Raw genomic sequence first — 21519 nt, forward strand, 5'->3', positions numbered from 1 at the left:
GGACCCTACCCAGAGAAGCAGTGATACCTGAAATGGAGCCAGAGATGATGACGTGGAGCAATGGAGCAGCTGGAGACTTTAGATCCAGAGAGGGAGAGCGACTGTGTGCTGACGACCTGGGGGTACAGGGGAAGGATTGCATGGAGGGGATTGTAACCATGGCAATGAGATGATATACGATAGAATGAATGTAAGATTGATGTTCTCCCATGTAAACTATCACATAATTCACAATAAATCATTTAAGAAATAAAAAAAGAATATCATTGCTGATGACAGATGGATATTGACTGAAGTCAGAGAATACCAGCATGATGTTTGCTTGTGCTTTATTGACTATGCAAAGGCATGCAACTATGCATCATAACAAGCTGTGTATAATGTTGTGGAGAATGGGAATTCCAGAGCACTTGATTGTGCACATGAGAAACTTGTACATAGCTCAGATATAGTCATTCGATCTGAACAAGGAGATACTGAATGGTACAAAATCAGGAAAGATATGTATCAGGATTGTATCCTGTCACCATACCTATCCAGTCTGTATGCCGAGTAAGTAATCCAAGAAGCTGGATTATGTGAGGAAGTCTGTGGCTCATTTAACACCCTGTGATATGCAGATGACATGACTTTGTTTGTTGGAAGTAAGGGAATACTGACCAGTGAAGATCAAAGACCACAGCCTTCAGTATAGATTGTGCCTCAATGTAAAGAAAATTAAAATCCTCACAACTGGACCAATAACTACCATCATGATAAATGGAAAAAAGACTGAAGTTGTCAAAGACTTCATTTTGCCTGGATCCGCAGTCAGTACTCATGGAAGCAGCAGTCAGGAAATCAAAAGCCATGTTGCATTGGGCAAATCTGTTCCAAAAGACCTCTTTAAAGAGTTTAAGAACAACAACAAAAAATTAGTTTAAGAATAGGGATGTCAGTTTGAGGACTAGGGTATGTCTGACCCAAGCCGTGGTATTTTCAAGTGCCTCATATGCTTGTGAAAACTGAACTGTGAATAAGGAAGATCATAGACGATCAATGCATCTGAATTTTGGTGTTGGAGAAGAATATAGAAAGTATCACGGATTGTCAGAAGAACAAACAAATCTGTGGCAGGAGAAGTTTAGCCAGAATGCGCTTTTGAAGGGAGGATGGGAAGACTTTGTCTCTTGGTCTTTGTACCTGTTGTCAGCAGGGATCAGTCTCTGGAGAAAGCAAGCCTGGTAAAGTGGTTCTGACTCATAGCGATCTTATGCATAAGAGAATGAAACACTGCCCATCCTGTGCTCTCCTCATAATTGTTGTTACACCTGAGCTCATTATTGCTGCAACTGTTGCCAGTCCATCTCAGCAGGCGTCTTCCTCTTATTGCTGACCGTCCACTTTACCAAGCATGATGTCCTTCTCCAAGGACTCTTCCTCCTGATAATATGCCTTCTAACGAGCAGTCTGGCTGTACTTCTTCCAACACGGATCTGTTTGTTATACTGCCAGAAAAAGAACCAGCTAGAAGAGAGCCATATCTGTACCCATTCCAAAGAAAGATAATCTGACAGAATGTGTAAATTATCAAATAATATCACAGGTAAGTAAAATTTTGCTATGTTGTTGTTAAGTGCCATCGAGTAGGTTCGGACTCAGCCACCTTGTATAGAGTTTCTGAGGAGTGATGGGTGAGCCTGAACTACCAACCTTGCAGTTCAAGCCAGCCTTGCAGTCCAGCACATTAACCCGCAGCGCCACAAGAGGTTACAGCAGTACATCAACAGGGAATTGCCAGAAATTCAAACCAGATTCAGAAAAGGACGTGGAATAAGGACTATCGATGCTGTTGTCAGCTGGATCTTGACTGAAAGCAGATATTTGCCTGTGTTTTACTGACTATGCAAAGGTATCCCACTGTGTAGAATATCCATAACAAATTATGAATAATATTGTGAAGAATGGGAATTCCAGAACACTTAAATGTGCTCATGAGGAGCATGAGTATAGACAAAGAGGCAGTCATTTGAACAGAACAAGGGGAAGCTGTATAGTTTAGAATCAGGAAATGTGTCAGAGTTATATCCTTTCATCATACTTATTCAATCAGACTGCTGATCAAATAATTAGAGAAGCTGGATTATATGAAGAAGAATGTGGCATCAGAATTATAGTAGGACTCATTAACACCCTGTGATATGCAGATGATACAACCTTGCTTGCTGGAAGATGAAAGACTACAGCTGTCAGGATGAATTACACCTCCATATAAAGAAAACAAAAATCCTCACAACTGGACCAATAAATAACATCATGATAAATGGAGAGAAAATTAAAATTGTAAGGATTTCATTTTACTTGGATTTCCAGTCAGTGCTTATGGAAGCGGCAGTCAAGAAATTAAGCAATGCATTGCATTGGGCAAGTCTGTTGCAAATGATCTTTTTAAGAGTGTTAAAGAGCAAAGATGTCACATTGAGGACTAAGGTGTGCCTGGCTTAAGCTATGGTGTTTTCAGTTACCTCCTATGAGTGTGAAAGCTGGACAAGGAGTAAGGAAGATCACAGAAGAATTGATGCATTTGGTTTATGGCATTGATGGTGAATATTGAAATTACCGTGGACTGCCAGAAGAACATACAATCTGCCTTGGAAGAAGTGCAGCCAGAATGCTGCTTAGAAGAGAACATGGCAAGACTTTGCCTCATGTTATCAGGAAGGACCAGTCCCTGGAGAAGGACATCATGCTTGGTAAAGTAGATAGATGGTCAACATAAAAAGAGGAAGGCTCTCAAAGAGAGAATTGATACAGTAGTTGTAACAATGGGCTCAAACCTAACAATGTGAGGATGGTGCAGCACTGGGCAGTGTTTCCTTTCTGTTGTGTATACTATTGTTAGGAGTTGGAACCAACTCAATGGGACCTAACAGCAACAACATACAACCACCACCTGGGGATGATGTTTTTATTCAGAAAATTAGTGAGCATTGTCCATATGGTTGTTTCATTTTATTCTTCATCCATTTCATGGTAATATCTCACTCCTGGTGTGGCGCTGTAGGGTAAGCACTGGATTACTAACCACAAGGTTGGCAGTTCAAACCCACCAGCTGCTCCTTAAAAATTCTATACAGCATCACTATGAGTCAGAACTGACTCGACAGCACTTAACAGCAACAATATCTCATTTCTTCCCAAATCTGCCTTTTGACTTAGCAAAGACTTAGCACTGGGTACAGATTTTGAAGCACCTGAGGTCTCCGGTGCCTCTGATTCACTGTAGAAAATTAAATCTATGTGGCTGTGTTTTGAACAGTAAATCATTAAATTGATCATCTGAGAGTAACATCAGGAAATTATGTGCTACTACATTGTGTGGCATTGTAGAATCAGCACTGGCCTGTGAACCATGAGATCGGTTGTTCAAACCCACCAACTGCTCCTCAGAAACCCTGTGCAGGGTCACTGAGTCAGAATGGGCTCGACGGCACTTAACAGCAACAACAACAACACATTGTATATAGTACGGATTGTTACAAATGTTGTTAGGAACCATAGAGTTGGTTCAGACTCACAAGGACACAATACACAACAGAATGAAACACTGCCCGGTTCTGAGCCATCTCACTATTGCTATGTTTGAGGCCACTGTTGCTGCCATTATGTCAGTCCGTCTCTTTGGGGGTCTTCCTCTTTTTCACTGACCCTCCACTTTTCCAAGCATGATGTCCTTCTCCAGAGACTGGTCCCTTCTGACCACATGTCCAATATGTGAGACTTGACAAAGTCTCACCACCCTCCCTTCTAAGGAACATTCTGGCTGTACTTCTTCCAACACAGGTTTGTTTGTTCTTCTGGCAGTCCATGGCATTCTCAATATTCTTCTCCCAACACCATCACTCAAATGCTAAAAATAAGATGCACCCCCCCCCCAAAAAAAAAGGACTATCAGAAGTGGGTTCATTGTAAGGAGGGGCTACCTTTATTCACTGTCTACTTGGAATTTTCAGCTCACCCCAGTATGTATGTGGAATGCCAGCCCTTGCTCATCTGAGTCCTGGGAACCAGTAGGATGTGACCACAGCCTTGGTTAGAGCCTTCTGAACCCTTACTACACCTTCTGCACCTCGCCACTTCTCAGGTCTCCTCACCTGTTAGATAGCAACACAAAGCTTACCTCTTGTGAGTAAGAAGGGAATGTGGTACAACGCAGTAACCATTGCTGTTGTTAATTGCCATTGATTCTGTTCCGACTCATAGCAACCCTGTATAGGGTTTCCGAGGCTGTAAATGTTTGCGGGAGCAGAAAGCCTCATCTATCTCCTACAGAGCAGCTGGTGAGCTTGAACCGCCCACCTTATGGTTCACAGTCCAGTATCCGTATCTTAAGGAGCCCTGGTGGCACTGAGGGTTAGGCATTGGGCTGCTAATCAAAAGATCGGTGGTTCAAATCCACCAAGCGCTCTGCAGGAGAAGGACGCAGCTGTAAAGATTTATAGTCACGGAAATCCAATCTGAGTTGCTATCAACTGGATGACAGCGGACTTGGCTTTTTGGTTTAGTGTCTTGTGCTGTGGGATAGCACTAGACTACTAACCCCAGGGTTGGCGATTCAAACCCACCAGCTGCTCCCCAGAAACCCTATGCAGGGTGGCTATGAGTCAGAACGGACTCAACAGCATTTAGCAACAACAAGAAAGGCAACACCTTTAAGTTCATGATTTCACTGATAACAAGTGGTCATTAGTTCGGAAAGGTCAGTCCTGAGGCTGTACCAGGCTAACTGGGCTTAACGCTTCTGGAAAGTTCTGTGCTAAGGGGTCCCCTGGGTACAGCAGGAGAGGACCTCTTATATCCTCTTATCTGTAGTCATTCTGTTGTTAGTGTCTGGATTACGGGAAACACAAAAGCCCCTCACTAAAAATCCCAGCAACGCCAAGAGAGCAGGGGCACTCACAGAAGGTGTGGTTTGCTCTTGGATCTCTGAAGGAGGCACATTAGAAGAATGCTCACACAGGTACTGCAGCGTGATGGTGTTGGTTGAAGGCTTCACAATATAGGTGCTCAGTAACGTTTGGTGGAGGTGAAATTGCAAGTAATATGACTCCTCTTCTCACCCTCTCCAAAACAAGTGGATGAGTCTGCATTTCTTCTGACCCATGTGCCTCCCAGCCTGCCTTCCTAGGGTCCTCCCCTGGACCCCCTCCCCCAGTCATGCAGATCACACCACCCCTTGCTCCTGCACTACTCCCCCCAACCTCCACAACTGCCCTCAGGCCTCTGCCCGCACCCCTTCTGCCTGGGGCACCCATGCTCTCTCCATGTACCATCATCCTGTTTACCCCACCTGTCATTTGTTCCCTCAGTGGTTCCCAGGCAGGTGCTCTGACCTGCTCTCCCCTGCACCCAGGTCCCCAGAGCAGTGCTGGCATGATGGCACATGAGCAGAAATGACCTCAGCATGTTGCCTTGTGGGAAAGGAGCCGTTTCCACTATAGACTATACCTGTATGGTGCATAGCCATACCTCCACTTAGCTTAACCACTCCCAGGAAGACATTGACTGCAGATTGGTGGTCTCTTACTCTTGTTGTTATTGTTGTGAAGTGCCGTCGAGTAGGTTCCAACTCATAGCGACCCTGTATAGGGCTTCCAAGGAGCGACGGGTGAGCTTGAACTGACCTGTGATTCAAACCAACTTTGAAGTCCAGCGCATTAGCCCACAGCACCACACCAACACTTCCCTTACTCTTCACCAGTGCCATTTAGTCGTTGCCTTTCCAGTTTCCACCAGTGGGTGGTGCTGTAGCCACATGCATTTGTTTACATAAGGACCAAAGACCAGGAGTTCTGGCCTGCACTGCATACGTGTCTAGGCAGCTGTGCCAGGTGGTGGCTGTGTGCCATGGAAAGGAGCTCTGGTAGCATAGTGGTTACGAATTGGGCTTCGAGCTGCAAGGTCAGAAGTTCAAAACTACCAGCTGTTCCGTGGGAGAAAGATGAGGCTTTCTGCTCCCGTAAAGATTTACAGCCTCAGAAACCCTGTACAGGGTCTATGAGTCAGAACCGACTCCATGGCACCCAACCAAAGACCAGGAGTTCCTGAACATTATTCTAGGCAGAGGTGGCAGATGGTGAGTATGTGTGTGTAGAAGGGGAACAACCAAACTAGTTGCCATTGAGTCAGCCCTGACTTACGATGACCTCATGTTTTAGAGACAAACTGTGTTCCAGAGGGTTTTCAATAACTAATTTTTCAGAAGTAGATCGGTCACCAGACCTTTCTTCTGAGGTACATCTGGGTAGACATAAACCTCTAACCTTTCAGTTAGCAACCCAGTGCTATAATTGTTTGCATCACCCAGGAACTGTGGGTTAGGATAAGAGGAGGAGGGCATGCAAATCAGCTGCATGGAGGATAGGCACATCTCTGGTATGCTTTCCAATACCCTCCTCCCCCCAGCTTCCTTTCCAGTTGCTTTTCTGAGTCTTGTCTCTGGGACATTGGTACAGCAGAAACTGCCCCAGTATCCCCTGACCCAATATTCACAAGAATCACCTGGGAGCTTGTTAAGCCCAGGTTCGTGGGCCTTACTTCCAAAGAGTTCTGTGGGTCTGGGACAGACCAGGGAATCCATATTTGACAGATGAGAGAGCTGCGTGCTGAGGCACCCCTGGTGACAGGTAGCTGTGGAAGGAGAACAGACCCACCAGGCCTTGTACTGACTGTCACCTGGTAGCCAGGTAACCTCAGGTTCCCTTTGTGGAGAGGGATATTGTGAGGGCTACATGAGGAAGAAGTCAGTGGAAGAACCTGCCCAGGCCTATAGGCAACTCTCAGGGTAGGTGTCCCCATCCATTGGCCAGTCCTTATTGACCCCCCCAGGCCAGGGACAGCCAGAGTACCTCAGTCTTGTAAGAAGGATGATTGGTTTACAGTAGAAAATCATAAAAGTGTGATGTGCTTATTTAGAAAAATAAAGATCTATAGTCATGGGGCTCAAATGCAAGGGCATTTTTGGTTCAATTTTGTGTTGTCTAACAACAACAACAGCAAAACTTGGCAAAGGGAGCACAGTGGCTCCATAGGATAAGCACCATAAGGTCGGTGGCCAAGCCCACCAGTTGCTACAGGGGAAAAGGATGGGGCTTTCTGCTCCCATAAAGATTTAAAGCCTCGAAAACCCTACACAGGGTCACTATGAGTCAGAATCAACTCGACAGCACTAAGTAACAGCAACAAGAGTTTGCAACGGTGAAAGCTAAGCCACACCATAGTGCTGGTGTGAGGTCCCTGAGGACACTTAAACCAAGTCCCCTTTCTGAAAATACAAGGGGGCTTCAAAGAATTTGTGAGGAAATGCCATTATCTTTTCATTCCATTTTTCTGCAAACTTTTGCAAGTCCCCTTGTATATCAGAACATTTGCCCCTCTGACATCAGAAATAATCCCAAATACAGTGAAGGATTATCGTCTGAGTTATCTAGTGCTGCTGTAGCAGAGATGCCACACGTGTGTGTGGTTTTTAACAAACAGAGTCATCCCCATACGGTGTTGGAGGCTAGAAGGCTAGACTCTTGGCATCAGCTCTAGGGGACGAGCCTTGTCTCCTTCCAGCATCTGCAGGACCAGTGTCTTTTGTAGATCTCCATGTGTCTTTTCATCGATCTTCTGGATCTTAGGAGGTTCTCAACACAAGGAGCCTCGGCACCAAAGAAGCACCTTACTCCTGGGTCTTCTTTCTTGGTGGTAGGTTCCGCCTCTGTTCATCTGAGATCAAAGGTGATGCGGGCCACACCCCGGAGGATCTCCCCTTACATCAAATCAGGGCTGTGGTCTGTATAAAGATGTTGCATTCCATCTTCATATCCTTACAGCTGATTGGTTGATCACATCAGATCACATCACGAGTTGATTATGTCATTACGTAACTGTCAAACCACTGAGAATCATGATCCAACCGGGCCAACACATATTTTGAGGGGGACACAAGTCAATCTATGACAATGACTTATAATAAATAATTGGGGTTGATAGAAGACTATGCTATTCTACATGGCCATTGAAAATACTTTTGCAGTGGAGTGTTAAGAAAACGTGGAAAGTATCTTGAAAGAGACCAGGTGGTGGTGATTTTGTGCTGTCACATTGATTCAGACTGAGAGACCTTAGGGGTCCAAGCAGAAGGGCCCCCAGTGTGTCCTAAGCTGTAATCAGTAGATTGCGAGGGCTTTTCTCCTGCAAAGTGATGGGTGGATTTGAACTGCCAAGTACTTGCTGCCAAACTCTTAGTCACCATGCCTCCAGGGCATGGAAACAACCTAAATATCCACTAACAGATGAATGGGCAAACAGAATGTGGCATATGCATCCGATGGAATGTTCCTCAGCCTTGAAGAGAAATGAAGTGCTGATACATGCTATGACAGGGAGAACTACCTTGCAGAGATTATACTGAGTGAATTAAGTTCATTGAAAGAGGACAAATGCTGTGTGAGTCCACTTACACGAAACAGATCTATGTATAGACACCAAAGCTTCTTAGTGGTTATCAGAGATGGGAGGGAAGGAGGAGTCACTGCGTAGAGGGTCTGTTGATGATGGTAGAGTCATATGAAAAAAGATAGCAATGGTGGTTGTACCTCATGATGAATGTGACTGGTGTCCCTGAATTATACTTGTGGGGTTGTGCTCTGGAGTCAGTTTTGACTCATAGTGACCCTGTACAGGGTTTCCGAGGCTGCAGACCTTTAGCGGAGCAGGAAGCCTCATCTTTCTCCGGTGGAACGGCTGGTAGTTTCGAACTGCTGACCTTGAGCTTCGCAGCCCAACTCATAACCACTACGCCACCAGAGCTTCTTGAATTATGCTTGTAGAAGCTGTCAAATTAGAAAATGTTCTTATCTGTATTTTACCACAATAAGAACATTAGTTATTACAACAAAAATAAAAAGGTCCCTTCTGCCGCAATAAAGAACGAGCTTCAGAAGAGATTGCGAAGGAAGGAAAAAAGCAAGGTTTTGTACCTATCTAAGTAGCGTTCATTATCTGGAGGGCCCTACTGGTCAACTTCGTTCACTTGGCTGTAAACACTCCATCCAGTAAGACACATGGAATGGGTAATGCTGCTCACCCAAAGAGATCTTGCTTTGTCCAGCACAAAGAGATGAAGACAGAACTGGTCCTATATGCCGTTTTTTTTTTTTTGTTTTGTTGTTTAGTTTTGAATCATGGGAAAGGGTTACCTATTTGAAGGATACTTTAGAAAAAGAAAAAAAAAAATTAGTGACAACCGGGAATGTGTTATAACCCAGGCAGACTCCTTTTCCTCGTGTTGAATGAAGAAAGCAGAATGAGAAAATAAATCTTTATGATTTACACAATGACCTAAGACCAAAGCAGTGGAACAAGGAGCCAGGCACACAAGCCAGTGAACCAACACAACCCTATTCTTAGGGGAAAAATTAGAAAGAATTCTCCCAAAATAGCAACAATGGCTATTTGTGGATGAGGGGGAGTAGTTTTCTCTTCTCTTCTTCTTATTCTGTATTTCCCAGGATTTCTATAATGAGCATGAATTTTTTTTTTTTTTCACTTTGTATTATACAAGTAAGAAACATGTATTGGAGAAAAATTAGAAAAAAGAAATAAAAATCATCCATAATCTTTATCACTCCTAATCACCACAACCAGTTGATTCTGTATGCTGTCTTCTGTTTTGTGTTTAAATGTACTCGTTCTGGACTGCAAAGTCGTTTCAGTCACAAGATCAGCTGTTCAAACTCACCAGACACTTCTCGGAAAACCCGGCATAGGGTCGCTATGCGTCAGAACGGACTCAATGGCACTTAATAACAACAAAAACAAAAACTGTGGTTGGGTACCATCAGGTTGACTCTGACTCTCAGAGACCGTACAGGACAGAGGAGAACCGGCTTTATATTTTCTAGGCTGTACTCTGTACCGGAGCAGATCATCAGATCTTTTCTTCTGTGGAGCCTCTGGGTGCGTTTAAAAGACTGGCCTTTTAGTTAGCAGCCAAGCACTGAACTGTTGTGCCACCAGGGTTCCTTTTAAATGAATGCTGTTGGTGTTGTTAAATGTCATCAATGAATTGGTTATTTTCACAGTGGAAAGGAATAAAAGAATGGGGGCAGGGAGGCGGGGCAATAAGCTCTAGATTTCATTGGCTGAGTTAGACTGGACTTGACGAGGTTGGGTTGACCTGGGCTGGGCTGGACTGCACTGGGCTTGCTGAACTAGGCTGGGTTCTGCTGGATTGGGTTGGGTTGAGTTAGACTAAGTTGGGTTAGCTTGGACTGGGCTGGGCTGGACTGTTCTGGGTTGGATTGGGTTGAGTTGAGCTGGGTTGGGTTGGCCTCTGCTAGGTTGAGTTGGCCTGGGCTGGGCTGGACAGGGCTGGGTTGGCCTGGGCTGACCTGGGCTGAGCTGAGCTAAGCTAAGCTAGCCTGAGCTAGGCTGAACAAGCCTAGGCTGAACTCAGTTGGCCCAGCATGACCTCCGTCTTTGGTGTCCACAGGAGCGATGTGTGGCTGCCCTGGCCCGAGTTGAGCGTACTGACTTCCTGTCACCCATGTGCATTGGTGAGGTGGCTCACGTCAGCGCAGAGATCACCTACACCTCCAAGCACTCTGTGGAAGTTCAGGTCAACGTGATGTCGGAAAACATCCTCACAGGTAACTTCTGGCTGCTTCTTGCCCAGGAAACTTGGCGGCAGCAGTAGTTAATTTACTGAGTTCTGTCCAGCGGGTGGGCTCAAACACCATATGGATCCCCTCCTGTCATTCCCACCACCAGCCGGCAGCAGGTGCCGCTACTGTCTTCACTTTAGGCTCATTCTATAGACAAAGAAACTGAGGCTCCGGCAGTTAAGCCCAGGATCACACAGCCCAGTCGGCAACTGACAGAGCGGAGTCAGAGCTCTGGGTGTTTACTTCTACTCACCCAGCCCTGGGTGTTCCTGGGCCCTCTGCTCTGGTGGTCTGTAACGCTGTGAAGGACCGGCTCTGGACCTTCCGCATTCCTCAGGGCCTGTTACTCAGCCTGAGATGGAAGTTCACTGGGGAACCTTTGACTCTGGTGTGATCTGAATATTCTTTTCCTGGTCTTGGTAACCATGGAAACCCCTTTTCATCTTCCCACTCGGCACCGCAGGCGAGTGTGGCAGCACCAGAGCTAACAGGCAGCCGCACACATTTCTTTTTATAACCGTGCTTGTAATGAGGGAGGTAGCCTCTTTTTTGCATCCCAGGCTCCCCACTGCTAAGTGTCCCTCCCCGGGTCCCAGGACACCCAGAGCCTGTGCGCCCCCTTCCCCCTGACTCCTGACAGATGGCTGCCCTTAACCATGCTGTGCTCAGAACTACATTGGGTGGGTACCTGCGTCCCCCATGGGGTGGACTGGGTGTGGACCATGACAGGGTGGCCCAGCAATAATACACAACAGTTCAACTGAACAAGATCCAGGGATCAAAGGATGGGCAGCACCAGCATCTATAGGCCTTGAGTCCTGGTCTCTAGCTCTGGCAGAAAGGGATGCCCCGTGTACTCCATCCTATTGGGGACGGTGGCTGCAACCAGGGTGAGGTCCCACAGAGCAGTCTTGGTCCCTCTCAGCTCTTCTGACCTGCACTTGGCCCCATCATGACAGATAGGGCCGTCCGCTGCCCACTCCTGCCTATATCTAGCTCATGCGTAGGGGCAGTGCCAGGACACTGCCCTTCACTGGACATCATAGCCCCAGAGGAAACCTGATGAACAAAAACAAGGGTGAGAAAGGCAGTAGGGGTACAGACTGCCTGGGCTCTGCATCCTGGCTGGAGGGGCACATTGAGGACACTGCATCTTCATCAGACTCTGAGGAAGTGGGAAGAAGACAGGCGATTGGCTGAGCTGCAGCAGGCGGGTCTGGAGGCATTTACTTCTCAAGGGAAAACAGGGAACCGCCTGACTGCTCTGAATGGTTGACTTCAGGAGAGAGAAGGAACTGGAAGGTGTGGTTGAGGCAAGTGCCGCAGGATAGGCCTTTCCTCACAGTGTCACCAGGAGTGACCGGTCACCTGCCTCTGACCACAGAGGATCTGGAAGTGTCAGGACTCACTTTGCCTCTTTGAGAACCTGAACTTCGGCATTGTCAGGCTTGTGGTTTCTTTTATCTGGCTTTGCTATGCCTCGCCTTGGGTCGGACCCTCTGACTGTCTCTTGCCTGGTCCCACTGCCCCATCTTGGCATCCTAGGAGCCTGTGGTTTGTATGTTAGAAACAGCTTCTCAAATTCAACTGATGATTCCTGTCCCCTCCCTGCACCAGGATTCTCAGCTAGGGCCAGTTTGGGCCCTCAGAGGACATTTTTGGATGTCAGAATTGGACAGGGGTGGGGTGGTGGGGTGTGCTACTAACATCTAGTGGGTGGAGGGCAAGGATGCCACTACACATCCTACAGTGCCCAGGGTGGCCCCACAGCACCCAGGGTGGCCCCACAACACAGAACCATTTGGTCCAGAGTGCCATGGGGAGACAGCCTGCCTAGATTGTGACGTCTAAGTACTAGATTGTGTGTCTTTGCTCCCGGGCATCTTTGGTTGGCATACAACAGAGGTGAAGTCAATAATGAGTGAAGGATGAATGACGGGGCACCCACCAGGAAGGCTTGGGCCTCCATGCTAAGATGGGACACCATCAGGATTTGACTAGGAGAATGACATGATCTAATTCCTTTTGAAAGGATCGCTCATGTTTTAGGGGTGAAGATGCACACAGAGAACCAGGGGACTCTTGCAAGAGCCGAGTCCTCTGCTTGGTCTGGTGAGGCCACTTCACCTCCCTGAGCACCCCCACCTCAGCAGCCTTGCTCCTTCCTTAGAGGACGGGGGAGTCTCAGCCCTCCGGACACATCTCTCCCTCAGCATGACACCATTGTGCAGAAGGCAAGCTATGTGTCCAGACTTCTCAGTCCCAGGCTTTGAGTTCTGAGGGCTGTGGCTTTTCAACATGTCTTGGTCATCTTGCCCCAGAGCTTGCTGTTGCAGGACTGGACTCTGCTTCCTGATTCTGTGACCTGGCATGCCTCACTCTCCTCTCTGGGTTTCCCTGTCCTGTCCTGTCTCTCCTTATGGTCTCTTTGCCTCTGTCTTGCTCTCTGCACCTCTCTCCAAGTTTGGATTTGTGCGAGTCTCTATCATTCTGGCCTAGGTCTCTAGGCCTTTCTGTCTTTATGTGTACACTCTAATGTAAGTCCAAGGATGGGGGTTCTCTGAGGTCGTTTTGTTGACTATAGTACCCTCAACACCAAGAACAGTGCCTGGCAAACAGCAGCCCCCATAAATACTGGTCAAATGGATGTGTGGATTCTAAGAAACGAGAAGGCTGAGGTTCTAGGTAGCCCAGTTACACACCCAGGGTCACTAGCCTGGATTGACTGAATCATGAAACTGTTCATATGATGTCCCCAGGTATTTGTCCTCCCTATGATGCAGGGGTCCCCAGTTTTGTGTGTGCCTCTCAATCTGGGCCATGTTACCCATCATGAGGTGAGCCAGACAGCCAACGAAACTTGCCTCTGCCACGGCTCATTCATCTCCGGCAACTGTCAAAATATTAAGCTAACTAGGATGTCATTGCTGCAAATCGCTCCAGAGAATAACTGGTAGCTTTTAAGATTTTAAAATAGATGTTTTTAATGCTACAGTTGCCTTTTGATGGCTTTATTAAATGATTGAGAAAGTACAATTAGCATGTTTTGCTTCATTTGCTCTGTGTTGTTCATTTGGGTCTAGGAGAGAGCCACTCGGGTTTCCATGGAAACCAGCTTGTCAGGTTGGCTCTGGCTGAGGCAAACAGGAAATCTTTATTCCCAAAAGCAGCTTGTCAGATCCACTCACAGTCAAAGTGCAGTGAAAATATTTCCTGTATTATTTGCCTGTCAGTCCAAAGAACGAAGAGCCCATTGGCCTGGTAGCGCAGCCATGTCTATGCGGAGCAGCGGCCGTTTGTGTTTGGAGCATGGCCCCATGGGTCTCTGCATACCGGCTACTGCTTTTTAATTAACCCTCTGGGGATTGACTTGGTGCCCGGGGCTCTGTTTAGGAGAAAATCCTGCACCAAAGTCTCAGGTTCGTCTTTCTTGGGAGACAAGTCAGAGGGAACTGGTGGACAGGAGCTCCTTTGGGGGGACTTTCAGCAGTTGCTGGAGCTGCATACACCTTCCCACTCCTGCTCCCTGTCTCCATCTGCCTGCCCTACTCTACACTGGCATGTTTCACAGTGAAGGAGCTACTCAAGGCACTCTTGCAAACACTTCCCTGAAATTGCTAGAGGGAGTCTGTTCAAGATTGGCACTGAGGTACTGTGTGGCTCTTGGCAGACCTTTTGGCCTCTCTGGGCTGTGAGTTCCTGCAGTTCCCATCCCAGACACAGCTCTTCACCCTGGCAGCCTTGTGACCCAGTTCCTGTGCCCCAAGGAAGGGCCAGTCCTCTGCCAGCCCAGAGAGAGGCCAGCAGCCCGCAGCTCATCTCTTCTGCATGTGGAATTTTCTGGATTGTAAATTTGAGTAGGCCAGCAGCAAATCCAAGTGTCTTGTGTGCTGCTCCCTACATTGAAGGAGAGGAGGTTGAGGTTGAGGAAGTTCTGGGGCAGCAAAGCAGGGCTTTGATGAGCTGGGTGCCACTCTTCCTGTGGGTGGAGACCAGGGACAGACGACTGTGAGGGCCACATCCCTCTGGAGGGAGTCCTCTCATAGTGTTGAGGCAAGTAGGTGGCGCCTGTCTGTACCTTGCTTGTCTGGGTAATGACATCCAGCACCTCCACGTTTAATTTCAAACTCAAGAATGTCATTCGTGCATGGTGGGTAAAGACTGAGCCAGTAAGTTAGCGGCTTCAGCCCTCCTTTCTCTTGGGCTTTGTTCTGGCTCTTTTGTGGTGGTGTGGGGGGGGTGTCCTTTCATAGAATAGTGCATGCTTCTGTCAGGGAGGCTTGTCACAGGGTTCTGAGGCCCTAGAAGAGCCGAGCCCTCATCCTTTCAGAGTCCCTGGGGGTGCAAATTGCTAACACACCCGGCTCCTAACTGAAAGGTAGAGTCTCCAGCCCATCCAGAGGTACCTTGGATAAAAGTCCTGGAGATCTACTTCTGAAAACCCTGGGGAGCACAGTTCTGCTTGGGTTGCCATGAGTCAGGGACGACTCCATCCTGTCAAAGCACCAGCTGAGGCGTGAGGTGTTAGAAATTTTGGGGTCTGGAGTCTCCCATCCAGCCCTGGGAGGGAACACACCCTGGCATAGGCCCAGGATCAGGCACCCAGGTTTGGGTGGGAGGTTCCCATGGCTATGGAGTGGGGGACGGAGCAGGGACAAAACCTCTGACTGTGGCTTGTGGATCTCAGGTTAGGTCTGTGTTTATTCACTTGGGGTGGCAGTGGGAGGGGTGGGGGAGCCTGCCTGTGCTAGCAGGTGAGATGAAGTGGTATTTAGATTGCTGGGCTAGCCCCCACACCCTAGGCTATCTCTCATGTTCTGTTATTCTCTTAAGGTACCAAAAAAATGACCAACAAGGCCACGCTGTGGTATGTGCCCCTGTCGCTGAAGAATGTCGACAAGGTCCTCGAGGTGCCCCCTGTCGTGGTAAGGTAACCCCTTTCCTTCTCTTGTAATGACTGTAGGAGGCTCTCTTAGCACAGGCATGGTCTGGAAGGGCTGTTGCAGCCCCCAGAGTGTGGTGGGGACCAGCCACCAGCAGGTAGGGGGCCTTGGGGACCCAGGAAGACAGGAGGTGTGGGGTGAGGGTTCTGAATGTCTAGAATCTTTGAGTTCAGTTCACGGCGGGAGTAAGTGTTGTTGTTATTGTTAAGTGCCGCCGAATCCGTTCCCGATTCATAGTGACCCTGTGTAGGTTTTCTGAGGAGCAGCTGATGGGTTTGAATTGCTGATCTTGTGGTTCTCAGCCTAGTGTTGATCCTACAGTGGAACACTGGGAGTAAGTTGTAGGCTGACCCAAAGCCCTGGTCAACACCCATGAGAAGAAGCTGTGATTGGGTGAGATGGGGACACGTCCTTCTGTCGAGAGTTGTAATGAACAGGCCCTGGCTCAGGCCAACTGCTCCCTGCAGTCCCCACGAGCTGGCTGTTAGCTTGGCTCCTAGTGAAGTGGGTAGTCAGACTTCCCTCATTTCAGCCTTTTTCTATTTCCTGTCCCCTGTTGACACCTGCCTGCTCCTTGGATTTCTCTCCGCTTGGCACTATTGGGATCAGAGGGTCTTTACACGGAAAGTACTTGTATATCTTCACCATCAGACTTGGTTTCTTTGGGGGATCTGTTGCAGGCAGGCTTACTGAAACCTTGGTGCACTTTAGGAAGACAAATGCTGGTGGGTAAACTAAGTTACTCGCTTCAAGTACCCCCTCGCCTCCTTTTCCTGCAGCTGACTGTCTACTGAATGTTGTAAGGAGCCTTATAGATGGGTATCTCCACCCCAGCTGACCTGCTCTGTCTGAGCAGACCCATTGCATTTGCCGCAACACCTGCCAGAAGGAAAGCACTTCATAGAGGAAGGCAGAGCTCCAAGGTGCTGCAGGCTCTACCTGAGCCAGGGCCTTCTCATGTGGTTGAGATTCATACGGAGGCCAGTTTTAGATATCATAGAGCTGAGAACCAGATGGTCAGGGTTCACAAGGCCGCCCTGACTCCTTACAGGCCTAAAGGGAAATCAGTACTTTGGATTCCCACATCTCATGCCCCTTCCTGTGTCCTCTTCCTCCTCGCCTCAGGTTGGCCAGGTACAAGGCCCCTCCCTGGCCTGGCTCCCAGCTCTCCCTGTACGGGCCCCACTGCCACCTTAGATGTAGACTGTTGTGGGTGCTCCCTGAGGTTGGCTTTCTGCCGTCTCTTTCCTCCTCCAGCTCCACAAAGTCATGGCCACTGGAGTGTTGCCCTGGACCAAAGAGGCTGGCCTTTTAAGATCTTGGGGACAGGGAAGCCCTTTCCATATTTAAATGGGACAGTGTGGTACCTTGGACTGTGGAGACAGGTGTGGTATTCTTGGGCATTGCACGGTTGGGTGGCAGCATCTGGTCAGCATTGGTGGACTCTGCCATTCCACATGGAGCAGAGAAGCCGAGCCCTGAGCCCTGATGGGCTTATGATGAGAGTGGCCTGGTGATTCCTACATGATCACCCCTCAGCCTGGTCTTCCCTCCCCTAGCCCACACACATCCACTCACATTCACACTCACTCCCCCTGGGGCTGCTCTCCCCACTCCCTGCCGCCCACTGAAACAGAAGCTGCCTGCAGGTTTCTGAGACCCCAGAAGCAGAAACAAGTCCAAGACACAATGCATGTTCTTTAGAAATAACACGTGTACCTTCCACCATTTTCATCTTTCCCACCAAACCCTTGATGTTAAAGTAGCCACACCACACATAAACACTCAGACACAGTTATCTAGCTGATCTAATTTCAAAATGCATGTTGGTATGGTGTTGCAGGATAATGCACTAGACTGCAAGGTCAGTTTGAACCTCAAGGTTGGTGGTTCAAACCCAGCAGCCACTCCTTGGAAACCCTAGACTGAGTCTCAGCCAACTCAATGGCCCTTAACAACAATAACAGGCAAATTGGAGACCTCCACCAGGCCACATCTGTGAGCGCAACACTGCATGGCACCTAGTAGGGGCAAAGATTCTGGGATTGAGCATGTTAAACGTCTGCTGGGTTTTTTTTTGCCCCTCAGGGTTGATACGCTGAGAGCTTTTGGGTTTTTGGCCAGTGGGGGCTGTAGGGAGCACCACAACCTGGGTCTTCCCTCTCTTCCTGTGCTCCTTGCCCAGTAATTGGTGTGCTCCCTCCCACATCCTGGGGGAGCGCCCATCGCTTTGTTTAGAGGCGTTTGAAGTGACATCAATGTCAACGTTGCCATTTGTAGAGGAGTGTTGAAACCGTTCCACTGAGCCACAGCAGCGAGAACTCCAGATGGGGGAAGGCAACTCCCAGCTGCAGCTGCTGCTCATATTTATATGTGCTCCTTCCCCCACACGTGTGAGGCCCACAGAGAAGCCCGGAGTTGCACTCCAAATGTAGGTCTGCTGCTCCCACTGGCAGGGGCTGGCCAGAGTCCTCATCAGGCCACCCTGGGATACGCAGCTGCTCTCTGACTCCAAGTATCGTCTCTGCTCACCTGCTGGGTAATGGAGCACCAGGCTTCTTATACGGATCTTCCAGCATCTTCCTGTTAGCCTTTTTGTCAACGCCATCATTTATTTAAGAAAGCATCTCTCTCTTTCTCGATATAGATAGATAGATAGATAGATAGATAGATAGATAGATAGATAGATAGATAGATCCTATCTATATAGTTGTATGCGCACACATAAATATTCTTCACACCCACACATATGCAACACACATGCACATAGATATCTCACACACAGACACATCTCTCTCTCTCTCTCACTCACATATAGATATTATCTCCCACAAATACCTCATAACCACATATATAGATAATTCCTCACATACGTATGTAGATATTTCACACACACACAGATGGATAGCTCACACACACATATAAGTATTTTACACACATGTGTGTATCACATAGATAGCTTATACAGACACTTGTAGTTTCATGCATGTATAGACAGCTTACACGCAGACACATGTATAACTATTTCACATGTCTCTGGTAGCGTAGTGGTTATGAATTGGGCTGCGAACCGTAAGGTCAGCAGTTCGAAATACCAGCTGCTCCGCGGGAGAAAGATGAGGCTTTCTGCTCCCGTAAAGATTTACAGCCTTGGAACCCCTGTTCAGGGTCACTATAGGTCGTAACCAACTCGACGGCACTTAACAACAACAACATAGCACACAAGGCCAGAGTAGTGCCTGTAGCCTTGGAGAGGCCAGACATTTTGATTTCTATGAAATGTCTGAGTTAAGAGGTTTGCACGGACCTATGCTTCAGCCCAACCAGGCTTCATGAGACCATGAGGCCTGAAGTGGGGGGTGGAGTGAAGTATTTGTTCTGGTGGTTTGGGTCCAGATTGGCAGTGAGCAGGGAAGCCAGCTCTTGGGAGGAGGCTGTGTTTTCCAAGCCCTCGTGGCTGGCCTCCAGGGCTGGGGTCTCCACTGAGCTGCCCGTGTGGTGGCCAAGGGCCCCGACGGATGCACTATACACGGTGAGGATTTATTGGGCTAGGGTGGTTAAGTGCTTTTTAAAAAAATCTCTTTAAAGGCATTTCGTGAGGACTCTTAAGTTCAACCATCACTTTGGCTGGATAGGTACAGCACCAGCTCTGCTCTTAGCGCCTTTGCTAAGTGGGAAATAGTTTATTTATGGAGGAAGAGGCTAAATTATCCACTGCAGCTTAAAACACTCAACGACGGTTTGTTTCCCTGAACAAATCTCTGTGCTCCTTTCTCAGCCTCTTGAAGGCGGGCTCTCCAGCCCACTATGTGGGTAATTAAACCAGACCCTTTGCAACTTTAGAATTGAGCCTCAAGCAGGGATATCAAGACATTTCACACTAGCTTTCGAAAGAAGGTCTAAAATTGCCGCAGAAATGAATGTTCTTGAATCAGGGGCTTCAGCAGAGATGGAGAGTTGCCAGCGCTGAGCTGGGTGGGAGGGGCCTGAGTTTGGTGGTCTCCAGCAGGCTCAGCATGAGGCACTGGCCAATCAGCAGTGGAAGCCAGTTGGAAGGAGAATGGCTGTGAGGTGGTCTGAAGGGGGGACCGGGCTATAGAGAATAGAGGCGCTTTGGGGAACAAGGGTAAGGACCTTGAGGGAAAGTAGGAGGCTTGGGGGGCATATAATGGGCCTGTAACAGCACTCAAGGACCAGGTTTCCAGGAGAAAGTACAAGGCAAAAGCCTGACCCGTTCCCAAACTGGACTGGCAATGGCGGCACAGAGCATTGAGGAAGGCACTAAGGAAACATTCAACATCCCCCATGTGACAAAAGGACAGGAGATCCTTGGGTTTTGCCAAGTTCTAGATATAAACTTATTTTTAACTTCTTGGGTCAAAACTCGGATCTGTTAGGAAAACTGCAAGAGGCAGTGTCAGTGGTGGACGCTCACTCCCTCGATGCAGGCAGCCTGCTAGACCTCCTGAGGGTCCCAGCCAGACAACCTTGTGACAGGGGCACAGAGGACCTGCCTCTCATGGACCCACTGGCGGCAGGACAGTGGGCTTAGCCTTCCCAAGGGCCCATTGGTCCAGCAGTTCTACATCCTGGAAAGCATCCTACATACAAAATGATGTGTGGTGAATTTATAGTGGTGGTGTGTGCTGAGTCAGTCCCGACTCATCACGACCCTGTGTAGGGTTTCTGTGGCAGTAAATCTTTACGGGAGCAGAAAGCCTCATCTTTCTCCCGAGGAGCAGCTGATGAATTTGAGTTGCTGACATTGCAGTTAGCAGTCCAACGCATAACCACTACACTACCACGATTTTCAGTATGATACAGTGTGTATTTTAATAGTTAAAAAAAAAAAAGGAAACAGGCTAACGCCCATATGTGGAACGATTGGTCAGATAAATGATGATGTTGCGTTGATACTGTGACATACTGAAACGCCATTACTTTTCAATTTCACATGTAGCATGCTGGAACTTTTTATTCACAGTCATTCCTCGTCCTTGAAGGTTGTTCAGAGCTCGTGTATTCATAAACTTGTATATTCAACAAAATCACTCATTGATTTTCATTAGGAAGGAAAATCCCCGCTGAGGTCCAAAAAGACTGGTCTGGTGTTCACTAATCCAATGTCCTGAGGACTTGATGGAGATCAGCTTCTAATCTAAATGATGGTAGTTTGAACCCACCCATAGGCACCTTGAAAGAAAGTTCTGGCAATGGGCTCTGTAAAGACGAAAGAAAACCCCATGGGGCAGTTCTAGGCCATTGAATGAACTCCATGGCAGTGGGTTCGTCTTCTTTTTTTTTTTTAAAAACTACCCTGAATAATGAGAATCAACTGTGTATGTAAGTGTATCAGGATGAGGGTGTGACCTTCTATCTGTGTGTGTATGTAAGTGTACCAGGATGAGGGCCTGACCTTCTATCTGTGTGTGTGTATGTAAGTGTACCAGGATGAGGGCCTGACCTGCTGTCTGTGTGTGTGTATGTAAGTGTATCAGTATGTGGGTCAGACCTGCTGTCTGTGTGTGAGTATGTAAGTGTACCAGTATGAGCGTCTGACCTGCTGTCTGTGTGTGTGTATGTAAGTGTATCAGTATGTGGGTCTGACCTTCTATCTGTGTGTGTGTATGTAAGTGTATCAGTATGTGGGTGTGACCTGCTGTCTGTGTGTGTATGTAAGTGTATCAGTATGTGGGTGTGACCTGCTGTCTGTGTATGTGTATGTAAGTGTATCAGTATGTGGGTGTGACCTGCTCTGTGTGTGTGTGTATGTAAGTGTATCAGTATATGGGTCTGACCTGCTGTCTGTGTGTGTGTGTATGTATGTAAGTGTACCAGTATGTGGGTCTGACCTGCTGTCTGTGTGTGAGTATGTAAGTGTA

At 47.9% G+C, this 21519-nt stretch overlaps 1 protein-coding gene across 1 annotated transcript in view; it reads left to right on the forward strand.

Moving 5' to 3' along the window:
- LOC102822913 (cytosolic acyl coenzyme A thioester hydrolase-like) overlaps window positions 1–21519 on the forward strand; it is a gene marked incomplete at its 3' end in the record, with an annotated part of 77375 nt that overhangs the window by 50129 nt on the left and 5727 nt on the right. The window contains exons 3-4 of the mRNA XM_006873126.1: window positions 10523–10679; window positions 15528–15619. Coding sequence (XP_006873188.1) covers window positions 10523–10679; window positions 15528–15619 — 249 coding nt within the window. The remainder of the gene's footprint in view (window positions 1–10522; window positions 10680–15527; window positions 15620–21519) is intronic.

This window comes from Chrysochloris asiatica, unplaced genomic scaffold (assembly GCF_000296735.1).
Source record: "Chrysochloris asiatica unplaced genomic scaffold, ChrAsi1.0 scaffold00223, whole genome shotgun sequence".
NCBI lineage: Eukaryota > Metazoa > Chordata > Mammalia > Afrosoricida > Chrysochloridae > Chrysochloris > Chrysochloris asiatica.